The sequence below is a fragment of the Ceratotherium simum genome, chromosome 3 (assembly GCF_057802395.1).
Source record: "Ceratotherium simum simum isolate JZ-2026a chromosome 3, ASM5780239v1, whole genome shotgun sequence".
NCBI lineage: Eukaryota > Metazoa > Chordata > Mammalia > Perissodactyla > Rhinocerotidae > Ceratotherium > Ceratotherium simum.
The window spans coordinates 25,052,134-25,064,723 of record NC_141902.1 but is presented as its reverse complement, the minus strand read 5'-3'; the positions used below and the strand labels follow the sequence as shown (position 1 = coordinate 25,064,723).

Genomic DNA, 12,590 nt, shown 5'->3' with positions numbered 1-12,590 from the left:
AATAAAGGGTTATTATCCATAATATACAAAGACAAACAACCCAATAGATAAATGAGCTAAGGATACGTATAGACACTTCACAGAAAAGCAAACTCAAAGGGTCAATAAATAAGTGAAAAGATATTCAACCTTCTTAATAGCCAGGACAATTCAAATTAAAATAACAACTCTTTTGATGATTTGTGAAGTATTTTTAATTTTTTAAGGTAGTAATGGTATTATATTTACATTTTAAAGTGCACTATTATTTTAATTCTTACTGAAATATTGGCAGATGAAATGATTATGATGTCTGGCATTTGCTTCACAATAATATGGGAAAGGGAAAAAGGGGTGGTGGTCTAGGTGAAAAGTGAAAGGTCATGACTTGGCTATTGTTGAAGTTAGGTGATGACTGCGTGGAGATTCATCATACAATTTGTCTACTTTTGTACGTGTTTGAAATTTCCATAATAAAAAATGAAAATACAAAGATAACAGAAATACTTCAAATGAAGGTAATGTGGCTATGACACTGGGTAGTACCCATGGCTATGCAACAGTAAAAATATGTTACAGATGTTGCACAGGCAAAACCTGTTAGGTTTTGAAGAGATAAAATGATTGGAGGAAAAAAACATAATTAAAGGAGATCCTATGTCCACTCACCTCTTTCAAAAATGTCCCTGCCCACAGCCAGGATTGTCCCAGAACTTCAAGGGAAGGGTCAAACAAAGAAAGGCCAGGTCTTTCCATGTGGGAACCACCACTGAACCCACTTACAGTTGTCACACTGGATTCTGCTGTCTGTACTTTCCTGCCTTGTCTTCTCTTAGCCATTGCTCTGCTACCTCTAAGTTGCCATTTTGTGGCAGAGCTGGTGTTCTTCTCTTTGCCTGGAACTCCCCCAACCAGTCACCTTGATAACTCCTACTCTGCCTTCAAGTCTGAGCTGCAATAACGCTTCCTCACATGTGCCTTTCTTAGCCATCCATCTAAGGTAGATCTCACCTGGTTTTCTGAAACATGCAGTACCGTGCCTTCATTTCCCTCATAATGTCTTGTTATGACATATTTATTCATGCTTGTTCCTCTTCCTGAGTTTGAGCATGACAAAAAGACTAATTTTCCACCTCAGGTTCTTTTTCTTTTAGATGAGGGGCTGTTAACCCAGAAACAATGATTTACATAGAAGGATAAAACCATGAGCAAGTTTTACGTCCTCCTTGACTCTCTCAAGACCCAGTGGGGAAGAAAAGGAAGGATTCTTAGTCCCACAGGGGAGTGGAAGTTTAAATCCTCATGATGCAGGGCCGGCCCGGTGCCATAGTGGTTAAGTTCTCACGCTCCGCTTCAGATCCTGGGCACGGACCTACACACCGCACATCAAGCCATGCTGTGGTGGCATCCCATATACAAAATAGAAGAATACTGGCACAGACGTTACCTCAGGAACAATCTTCCTCAAGCAAAAAGAGGAAGATTGGTAACAGATGTTAGCTCAGGGCCAATCTTCCTCACCAAAAAATTCTCACAATGCCTGACAGGGGCCCATGGGTGGGTGATTCCTACCTGAGAGCTGCAGAGCCCTTTCTTGTCTGGCCAGAGAAGGAATATAATTTCTATAAGCAGATCCCAGAAACCAGTATGTGTCATGTACACTCCTCACCTTCAGCTGTCCAGCTATCTGGGCCTCCTTCTTATAGGTCATTGGTGTAGTCATGACTCTTACCAGGTCTAAGGTGACAACACAAATAGTTCATACAAGATGACCAGGTGTTTAAGGAGTGGGTTGCCAACTCTAGCCATCCTACCACATCAAGGATAGCCAGACTCTCAGAGGAGGGGCACCCTAGTCAAATTAACTCGCTAATCCATTTAACACAGAGAGTTGAAGGCCAGTCACTCATTTGCCTTATCAAATACATCACTGGCTCCTAAAATCATACCACTTACTGCAGTCACGTTATATCAGCCAGTTTTATCTGGTCTAGGAAATGGTTTGGTGACCAAAGAAAGAAAGTAGGATTACAAAGTAGTTTTGGCTTGAATGGGCCAACGACCAAGATGGGGACTGCCCCAAGGTCCTCTTACGAAGATTCCCCCAATGGAGAATAAGTTCCATGGAGACCAGGGACCATGTCTGTTTCCTTCACGACTCACAGGCATACTGCAGCACCTAGCACATAGTAGATGCTCAATAAACACGTATGGAAAGAATAATTAATTAATTAAAGGTTCTTCACACTCCACCTCATGCTTCATAAATTTATATAACTCCATCAGGAACAGCTTCCCTTATCCTTCAGTCTGGTTCAAGATCTACTGTGAGCTCTCCTTCAGAACATTAGATACAATAGTAATTCATTATTTGTGTGATTGTTTAATGTCTGTCTTCCCCATAAGAATGCCTGTGTATCTCTGGCATCTACAGCAGCACTTATACAATAAACACTCAACAAAAATTTGTTGAATGCAGGGGGTCAGCCCAGTGGTATAGTGGCTAAGTTCACGCGCTCTGCTTCAGCGGCCCAGGGATCGCAGGTTCGGATCCTGTGCACAGACATACACACCACTCATCAAGCCATGCTGTGGCAGGCATCCCACATATAAAATAGAGGAAGATGGGCACGGATGTTACCTCAGGGCCAATATTCCTGAGCAAAAAGAGGAGGATTGGCAGCAGATGCTAGTTGAGGGCTAATCTTCCTCACACACAAAAAAATTGTTGAATGTTTTAATAACTATGCTTTTTTTGTTACAATTAAACTTCATTAGAAGTTTCTGAGCTTCTTCTCGGAAGTAAACTTTCAATCCCAAAGCTGAAGAAAGTAAGAGGTAAGGGTCCTTCCCAGGTTCCTTTTACCACTGATGATAATGAGTCTCAGGGGAAGCACAGCTCCACCCAGCAAGAGAAGAATCAGAATCTCTAGATTGGTTAAGTTTGAGCTGTGTACGCTTGTGTATCTCTCAGTTTCCGTGGACACCAAACAGAACCCCAAGCTGACCAGGCCTGATGCCAGCTACACAGAGACAAGGAGTCTGCCGTGAATAGTTTACCCCGGAATCCTCTATGGGCACCAGGTCCCTGGAAGGGCAGGTACTGTTTACCAGAAGCCTCTTAAGCCCAACTAAAGATGAGTCATATGAATCTGCATCAATTGATGTCTGTCTCCGCCTTAGTATAGGAGGGATGGAAGAATAACTAATTAGGTTTCTACATCCATTTCCTCAGGAAACCGGTCCAGCAGTGACACTGTGGTGGAGCAGGAGAAATAGAGCTTCCTGAGAAACTGGTGAACCCAGGAATTCTGGGGAACATCCAGAGATAGCTCATTTCTGAGGAGATCTGGGGATGTGTCGGTGACAACAGAGTCAGGGAGCATTTCTGAAGGGAGACTGCTTGGTGGAAAACATGGTGGTTTGGTGATGCACACAGAAAAAGTCGACAAGGACCTGCGTATGTCCGTGACCTGCAGACCATGTTACAGCTCTGGAGATTCCTTCATTTTGAATCTCTGGTGAGTACCCCAAGAAGTGTAGTCTTCCAGCAACCTTGCAGAGCCAGGAGCTTCCTGTGAAAACCGGAGTCTCCATCATAACTGCCTTGAAGACAAGCGAGCACTTCACCTAGAAGCTAGTGAGGTAACTCGCATTGGTGCAATTTCTGGAATGGGGGAAGGAGAATCTGATTCCTCTGGAAACTCTGCCTAGAAGCCTGTCATCTGTTTTCATGTGTCCAGTGGCAGGCTATGGCACAGCTGACTTCTTTGATTTTATTCAACATTCCCAATGTTCTGACTCACGTCCAGCTGATGCATCACAGAATCTCTAAGGCTTTCTCTCACCATTTTCATGGACAGCCATTTGTTTTCCCTTTGTCTCTCCCGAAATGTGCTACCTAACTCTTAACCCAATGGGCTCACTGTGCTGGCTTCTTTTATGATTTCAAATTTAAGGTGTTGTATAAGCAATAATAAAAACAACAAAAAGAAGAAACAAAAATCACCTACAATCCTCCCATCCTTTTATGGCAATGATGTTCATTTTTTCATGTTTTCATCTAGTCCTTATCCATATGTTTTACACAGCGACATGTAGTGTGTTACTGTTTCTCTGATTTCAAACTTATCACGGTTCCTAGTTCCTGCTCCTGTCTAGATAGAGTCAGCTGTTTCCTACAGAAACTTGCCTTAATCTGTCATTTCTATAAAGAACAGCAAGTGACAAAATTGCCTAGTTCCATATCCAGATCTCTAAGGACAATATTAAGCAATGTAAATCTACAAATAACAATCATTTAAAACAAGGTATATTCTCTAAAAGTGAAATTGAACTAGGCCGGCCTGGTGGCACAGTGGTTAAGTTTGCACACTCCGCTTCAGTGGCCTGGGGTTTGCAGGTTCGGATCCCAGCAGGGACCAATGCACCACTGGTCAAGCCACAGCTTTTCAAGACATGCTATGGCGGCATCCCATATAAAGTAGAGGAAGATGGGCATGGATGTTAGCTCAGGACCTGACTTCCTCAGCAAAAAAGAGGAGGATTGGCAACAGAGGTTAGCTCAGGGCTAAGCTTCCTCACACACAAAAAAAAAAAAATGGAAATTGAAACAATGAACAATGCTGAATATCAGATTTATCATTATTTTTATTATTATTACAGAGGAGATTCTCTCAAAGTATTAAGCATGATACCTAATCTACAAATGCACGCTCTCTTCCCCCTCTATATATCAATTTCATAACACAAGCATTCCTCCAAAAATATCAGCCAAAAAATATATTAACAAAAAGTTTATAAATGCAAAATCACTTTATTACAGCAAGAATCTTTTGACAAGTGAAAAAAAGTTTGCATTAACATGACAAAAATTTGTTATAGTAACATGTGGGAAAATACATAACATGTGAACATGGCTATATAAACCAATCAACACTAAATAAGAATAGAAAAAATACAATAGAGATCAATTAAAATCTTAAGTTGTCTCTGTGCGGCTACAGGTGATTCTTTTTATTCCGTTTCTCTGTATTTCCTAAACTTTTCATGATGAGCTGATAATATTTTTAAACTTTTTCTTTAAATACACATTGCTCTAAATCCCAGTATCTTTTCTTCAATTTTGCTCCTACTTATTATATTCCTACTTGAGTTTCAGCCACAACAGAAGAAATAAAAATACCTAACATTATGTGACTGCTTGCTCTGTGGCCAGCCATGTGCTAAGTGTTGTATTATGCATTTAAGTTCTAGGAGAACTTTTTACATAGTTACTGTTATTATTCCCAAAGAGAAAGCAGAGTTTTGGTGAAGTTTAGAGAACCAGCCCCAGAAAAGTTAGCAAATGTTGGAGCTCAGGTGCAACCACAGTCTCTGTAATTTAAATGCCTTCTGTAACAAGCTCAAGAGTAAATATTCCATCAATGCTTTCAATAAAAGCATTGATCCATTGGATACAGGATTTGCAGAGGGAAATTTTGGGTTTTTTTTTTTTTTTGCTGACGAAGATTAGTCCTGAGCTAACATCCATCGCCAATCCTACTCTTTTTGCTGAGGAATTGGGCCCTGGGCTAACATCTGTGCCCATCTTTCTCCACTTTACATGTGGGACGCCTGCCACAGCATGGCTTGATAGGCGGTGCGTAGGTCCATGCCTGGGATCTGAACCCGTGAACCCTGGGTCAGAGAAGCAGAGCACACAAACTTAACCACTACGCCACCAGGCCAGCCCCAACACGGGGAGATATTTTAATGGACTTCGGAGACCCCTTACAACATTTGGACAAATATGGGAAAAGATGTCATGTGATCTAACGGAAAAGAATGAAAGGGATTTAATACAGTTTCCTAACAGAAACAAAGAGATGTGGAAAAAGATTTGGTAAAGGCAAAACATTTCCCAAAGAATCCCAGAATATTGACTTAAACTGGGTCAAATTATGTGACCTGATGCTAACTCAGTAAGGGATCTGGACAACCAGACTGAAGAGGGAAAGAAAGGGACTAGTAGGTCAAAGAAAAAAAAGAATTCCTTCAGCTCAAAATGCCACATTCACTCATCTTTCTTTCAGTTCCAAGTGTCCTCAGATCCCCAGAACATCATGACTCCTGATGCTGTACACCTCTGATTGGCCGTCCCCAGCACAGGTCAGAGGAGCCATGGGGAACCACACCACTGTCACCGAGTTTGTCCTGCTGGGGCTCTCAGATGCCTGTGAGCTGCAAATGCTCATCTTCCTGGGGCTCCTCCTCACCTACCTCCTCACTCTGCTGGGGAATCTCCTCATCGTGATCATCACCCTCATGGACAGGCGCCTCCACACCCCCATGTACTACTTCCTCCGCAACTTTGCTGTCCTGGAGATCTGGTTCACCTCGGTCATCTTCCCCAAGATGCTGACCAACATCCTGACGGGACACAAGACCATCTCCCTAGCAGGTTGCTTCCTCCAGTTTTTCCTCTATTTTTTACTGGGCACCACAGAGTTCCTCCTCCTGGCAGTGATGTCCTTTGACAGGTATGTGGCCATATGTAAACCCTTGCATTATGCCACCATCATGAGCAAAAGGGTCTGTGTCCAGCTAGTTCTTTCTTCATGGATGACAGGATTCCTTCTCATCATCGTTCCAAGTCTCATCACATTTCAGCAGCCGTTCTGTGGCCCCAATGTCATTAATCATTTCTTCTGTGACAACTTTCCACTCCTGGAACTCATATGTGCAGACACAAGTCTGATAGAGCTGCTGGATTTTATTGAGGCCAATTTCAGCTTACTAGGCACTCTGTTGGTGACAGCCACCTGCTACAGCCACATCCTCCACACCATTCTGTGCATCCCTTCAGCCAAGGAGAGGCAGAAAGCCTTCTCAACCTGTTCCTCTCACATCATTGTTATTTCTATCTTCTATGGCAGCTGCATTTTTATGTATTTCCGGTCAGGCAAAGGTGACCAGCGGGAGGACAGGAACAAACTGGTGGCCTTGCTCAGCACCATGGCAACCCCGATGCTCAACCCCTTCATCTACACCCTGAGGAACAAACAGGTGAAGCAGGTGTTTAGGGAGCAAATGAGCAAGCTCCTCTCGTAACGATGAGCTAGCCCTGAGAGAGGGGGAAAGTTGCCTTCTTGCCTGAACCTCTGCAAACGCAGCTCCTGTCCTGATATCCATGAAATATCCAGTCCTAGAGTGTTTTAGCTTGTGCTCTAACCTACAGTGGTTTCTTACGTGTATCATTATTGGCTCATGAAGTCTTGTCAGAGAATGCAGAAAACTCAGTAGACCTCTACTATGACTGGTATGTCTTAATGTTTCTGACCCTAGCCTATATCTGAGTTCCTTAATCTTGACTCATTTTTAAGTTATAATAATAAATTTAGCATACCTTCTTCACTGGAACCTTTCAAAATTTATAAAAATATCCTCAACAAGAATATGTTTATGGTAGACTTTAGAAATATTATATGTATAAAAAATTAATCAGGCAGACTCGCCAAGACACGTTAAACAAAAAATAAAAAGTATCAGATATTAAAACATTAAGTCGAGGGGCCGGTGCAGTGGCACAAGCGGTTAAGTGTGCGTGCTCCGCTGTGGCGGCCCAGGGTTCGCGGGTTCAGATCCCGGCGCGCTCCAACACACCGTTTGTCAAGCCATGCTGTGGCATCGTCCCATATAAAGTGGAGGAAGATGGGACCAGATGTTAGCACAGGGCCAGTCTTCCTCAAAAAAAAAAAAATTTAAGTCAAGAACTAATAAATAGAACAAAGGAACTGGGTGGATAGTCTGGGAAGATAATGCAGTACAGATAAGAATCTAATAGATGATTAAAGTAGACTTTCTAATCAGTAAAAAAAGAAAGTCAATTCAATACATGATGCCAATACTATCGACTAACTAACATAGAAGCCTGCCTGTCAAAGAGATTGGGACTAACACTTGGTTGGTTATTGGGGACCAGGAGGTTGTTAAAGCAGAAGATCAATTTAAAAGTGATACACGCATTAAATATTTATTTGAAATTAAAACCTATAAACAAATACGTATTCACTAATCTGTAAACATCTTTTTCTTTGAAAATGAACGTGATGATTGTTGTAGTCCTTCTTGTTTAAGCCACATTCATAACATAGCCTCTATAATTTCCAGGATTTGTTTCAGTAGTACAAAAATTTTAAAGATGCTTGAGAAACTGTCAGCAGAATTCTAGAATTTTCACTTGTTTGTTTGTTTGCCAATCTTCACAGTTCTTGCCCACACCTAATTCAACAAAATTTTTTCATTATCTGGCTTTATGGAATCTATTGAAAGGAATCAAATTAATTTTCACAGAAACAGCTTTGTTTTTACACTCATATTTCATTGGTTTATAATTATTTACTTAAAATATGTAATTACAATAACAAGTCCAATTATCAAATCGAGGTTTGGAAACTAACCATTGATTCTTGGTACAACCTAACTGGTGGGAACGAAACTCTGTAGGCTTGCTACAGAATCCTGCTAGCTACAAAACCAGTAGCTATAAGGCATGCTGTGGACATCAATAATTTTGAGAAGCAATATAACACAGAGATTGAAAACAGCTACTGGAAGCCTACTACCTAGATTCAGATCCCAGCTACCTATTAGCTATTTGATCCTGAGCAAGGAATACTTGTTTGTATTTCGGTCATATATATGAAGATAATAATAGTAGCTACCTCATAGAATTCTTTACACATTAATGCATTAATATGTGTTAGAATACTCAGTATAGGGCTTGGAATAGGGTAAGTATCATATTCAGTGCCAGGTATTATATTTTACTGAAGGAATAAGTTGAATAAATGAAGGTAAATTAAGAGATGTTAGATCTCTTGGAGAAAAAGTTGTTAGATCCTCACCTCATATCTTAAACTGAAGTAAATTCAGAATGAATTAAATAGATTAATATAAACCATGGAAACATAAAAAAGAAAATTTAGGTAAAAATTATCTTATTAAAGATTTTTAAATGGAGGAAACGTACAAATAAATCTATAAATTTAGCTATGTAAAATTTTCAGCCTTCTTTATGTCAGGAAAAAAAACATAAATTATGTAATTGCCATATGTACCTTCTGCTTGCCTGGCATCCATTCCCCATTCTTAAAGTAATAGAACCTTGATTTTTCTCAGGAAAGTCCCTTCCCATTCTCAGTTCATGTAGCTAGGATGGTGATGACTTCATCCCCAACCAACCAGAACATGGCCATGGTTATTGGCTCAGGGATGGTCCACATGACTAAAATCAGGGCAGTGAGACCAAATGAGTTTCAATTCAGAGATATTTATGGGAACTGATGGAAGGGAGACTCTTTCTCTCTGCTGGACTTGAAGCTGGGAGAAGGTAGGAAAAAAAAATAAGACACAAATTACCAATACCAGGAATGAAAGAGTGGACACTGCTATGGATTCTATAGGCACTAAACGGTAATAAGGGAGCATCATGAACAACTCTATGTCAGTATATTTGACAACTTAGATGAAATGGATAAATTTCTTGAAAGACACAAACTACCAAAGCTCACCCAAAATAAAATAGATAACTTCAATAGCCCCATATCTTTTAAAGAAATTTCTTTTGCAGTTAAAAACTTCCAAAAAGGAAAACTATAGGCCCAGATGGCTTCACTGGTTAATTCTACTAATTATTTAAGGAAGAGATAAGACCAGTGCTACACCAACTCTCTCAGAAAACAGAAGAGGAAGAAACATCTCCCAAATGAACATATGAGGCCAGCATTACCCTGATACCAACATCAGATAAAGATATTACAAAAAAAGAAAATTAAAAATATCCCTTGGGAACATAGATGAAAAACTTCTTAACAAAATTTAGCAAATTATTTCCAATTATACAGCAAAAAGATCATGACCAAATGGAGGTTATCCCACACATACAAGATTGATTCAACATCCAAAAATCAATCACATGTAATTCACCATATTAACAGAATAAAGTACTAAAGCCGTCTGATCATCTCAATATGTGCAGGAAAAGCATTTGACAAGATTCAATATCCTTTCATGATTTAAAAAAAAAAAAAACTAGGCCCAACCCTCTGGCCAGGTAGTTCAAGTCCGTGCACTCCTCTTCAGCAGCTCAGGTTCGCAGGTTCAGATCCTGGGCGTGGACCTATTCCACTCACCAGCCATGCTGTGGTGGTGTCCCATATATAAAGTAGTGAAAGATTGGCACAGATGTTATCTCAGGGCTAATCTTCCTCAGGAACAAAAAAACTCTTAGCAAACTAGGATACAAGAGAATTTCCTCAAGCTGATAAAAAGTACTTATGAAAAACATACAGTACGCATCATACTAAATGGTGAAAGACTGAATACTTTCCCCATGAGATTAGCAACAAGGCTTTTACAGCTTCTATTCAACACTGTACTGAAGGATTGTAGCCAATGCAATAGGTAAGAAGAAGGAATAAAAGGCATGCAGTTTTTATCATGAAATGATGTTAAATTTGGTGTATTACATGTATTGATTTGTGGATGTTGAACTATCCTTGCATCCCTAGAATAAATCCCACTTGATCCCGGTGTATGATCCTTTTAATGTGATGTTGAATTCAGTTAGCTAATATTTTATTCATAATTTTTGTCTATGTTCATCAAGGATATTGGTCTGTAATTTTCATTTCTTGTGGTGTCCTTTTCTGGCTTTGGTATCAGGGTCTTTCTGGCCTCATAAAATGAGTTTGGAAGTGTTCCTGCCCCTTCTCTTTTTTGGAAGCGTTTGAGAAAGATTAATATTCATTCTTTTTTAACAGTTTGGTAGAATTCACAGTGAAGCCAACTAGTCCTGGGCTTTTCTTTGTTGGGAGGTTTTTGATTACTGATTCAATGACCTTACTAGTAATTGGTCTGTGCAGCTGGGTATAGAAGGAATGTACCTAAACATAATAAAGGCCATATATGACAAGCCCACAACTAACATTATATTCAACAGTGAAAAATTGAAATCTTTTCCTCTAAGATCAGGAAGAAGACAAGGATGCCCACTGTCACCACTTTTATTCAACATAGTACTGGAAGTCCTTTCTCTTGCCAGAGAAATTAGGCAAGAAAAAGAAATAAAAGGCATCCAAATATGAAAGGAAGAAGTAAAATTGTCTCTATTTGCAGAAGACATATATATAGTAAATAATAAAGACTCTGCCAAAAACTGTTAGAACTAAGAAATGAATTTATTAAAGTTGCAGGATGAAAAATCAACATACAAAAATCAGTTGAATTTCTATACACTAACAATGAACTATCAGAAAGAGAAATTAAGAAAACAATGCCATTTACAATAGCATCAAAAATGCTATATGCCTAAATGAAATATTAGGGATAAATTTAACCAAGGAGGTGAAAGACCTGTACACTGAAAAAAATAAGACATTGATGAAAGAAATGGAAGACACAAATAAATGGAAAGAAATTCTGCGCTCTTGGATTAGAAGAACCAGTATTGTTAAAATGTCCGTACTATCCAAAGCAATATACAGATTCAATGCAATCTCTACCAAAATTCCAATGACAATTTTCATGGAAATAGAAAAAACAATCCACGATTTGTATGGAACCACAAAAGGCCCCAAATAGCCAAAGCAATCTTGAGAAAGAAGAACAAAGCTGGAGGCATCACATTTCCAGATTTCAAATTATATTACAAAGCTATTGTAATCAACAGTATGACATCAGCATAAAGACAGACACATGGATCAACAGAACAGAACAGAATAGAGACCAGAAATAAACTCATGTGTATATGGTCAATTAGTTTTCAACAGTGGGCCCAAGAATGTACAATGGAGGAAAGGATAGTCTCTTCAATAAATGGTGTTGGGAAAACTGGACAGTCATATGCAAAAGAATGAAAATGGACCACTATCTTACACGAATCACAAAAAGACAACTCAAAATGGGTTAAGGACTTGAGCATTAGACCTAAAACTGTAAAGCTCCTAGAACAAAACAACAGGGAGTAAGCTCCTTGACATTGGTCTTGGCAATGATTTTTTGGATATGACACCAAAAGCAAAGGCAACAAAAATAAACGAGTGGGACTGCATCAAACTAAAAACGTTCTGCATATGAAAGAAAACAATTGACAAAATGAAAAGGCAACCTATGGAATGGGAGAAAATGTTTGCAAACCACATATTTGATAAGGGGTCAATATCCAATATATACAAAGAACTTATACAACTTAATAGCAAAAAAACAAACAACCCAAATAAAACATAGGCAAAGGACCTGAATAGACATTTTTCCAAAGCAGACATACAAATGGCCAACAGGCACATGGAAAGGTGCTCAACATCATCAGTCATCAGGGAAATGCAAATCAAAATCACAATGAGAAATGACCTCACACCTATTAGGATGGCTATTATAAAAAAGACAAGAGAGAAAAAAATTCTGGGAAGGATGTGGAGAAAAGCAAACCCTGTGCACTATTGCTTGGAATGTAAACTGGTACAGTTACTAGGAAAAACAGCATAGAGTTTCCTCAAGAAATTAAAAGTGGAACTACCACATGACCCAGCAATCCCACTTCTAGGTATATCTGAAGGAAACAAAATGAC

The 12,590-nt window shown here is 39.5% G+C and overlaps 1 protein-coding gene and 1 long non-coding RNA gene across 3 annotated transcripts in view; one reads left to right on the top strand and one right to left on the bottom strand.

The window, feature by feature from the left end:
- LOC147917459 (uncharacterized) overlaps nt 1–12,590 on the bottom strand; it is a 57,955-nt gene that overhangs the window by 37,743 nt on the left and 7,622 nt on the right. The gene's annotated exons all lie outside the window — the stretch shown is intronic.
- LOC101390377 (olfactory receptor 6E1-like) lies at nt 6,127–7,071 on the top strand. The gene has a single exon (XM_004421259.3). It carries the CDS (start codon nt 6,142–6,144, stop codon nt 7,069–7,071), a length of 930 nt encoding a protein of 309 aa, XP_004421316.3. The 5' UTR covers nt 6,127–6,141.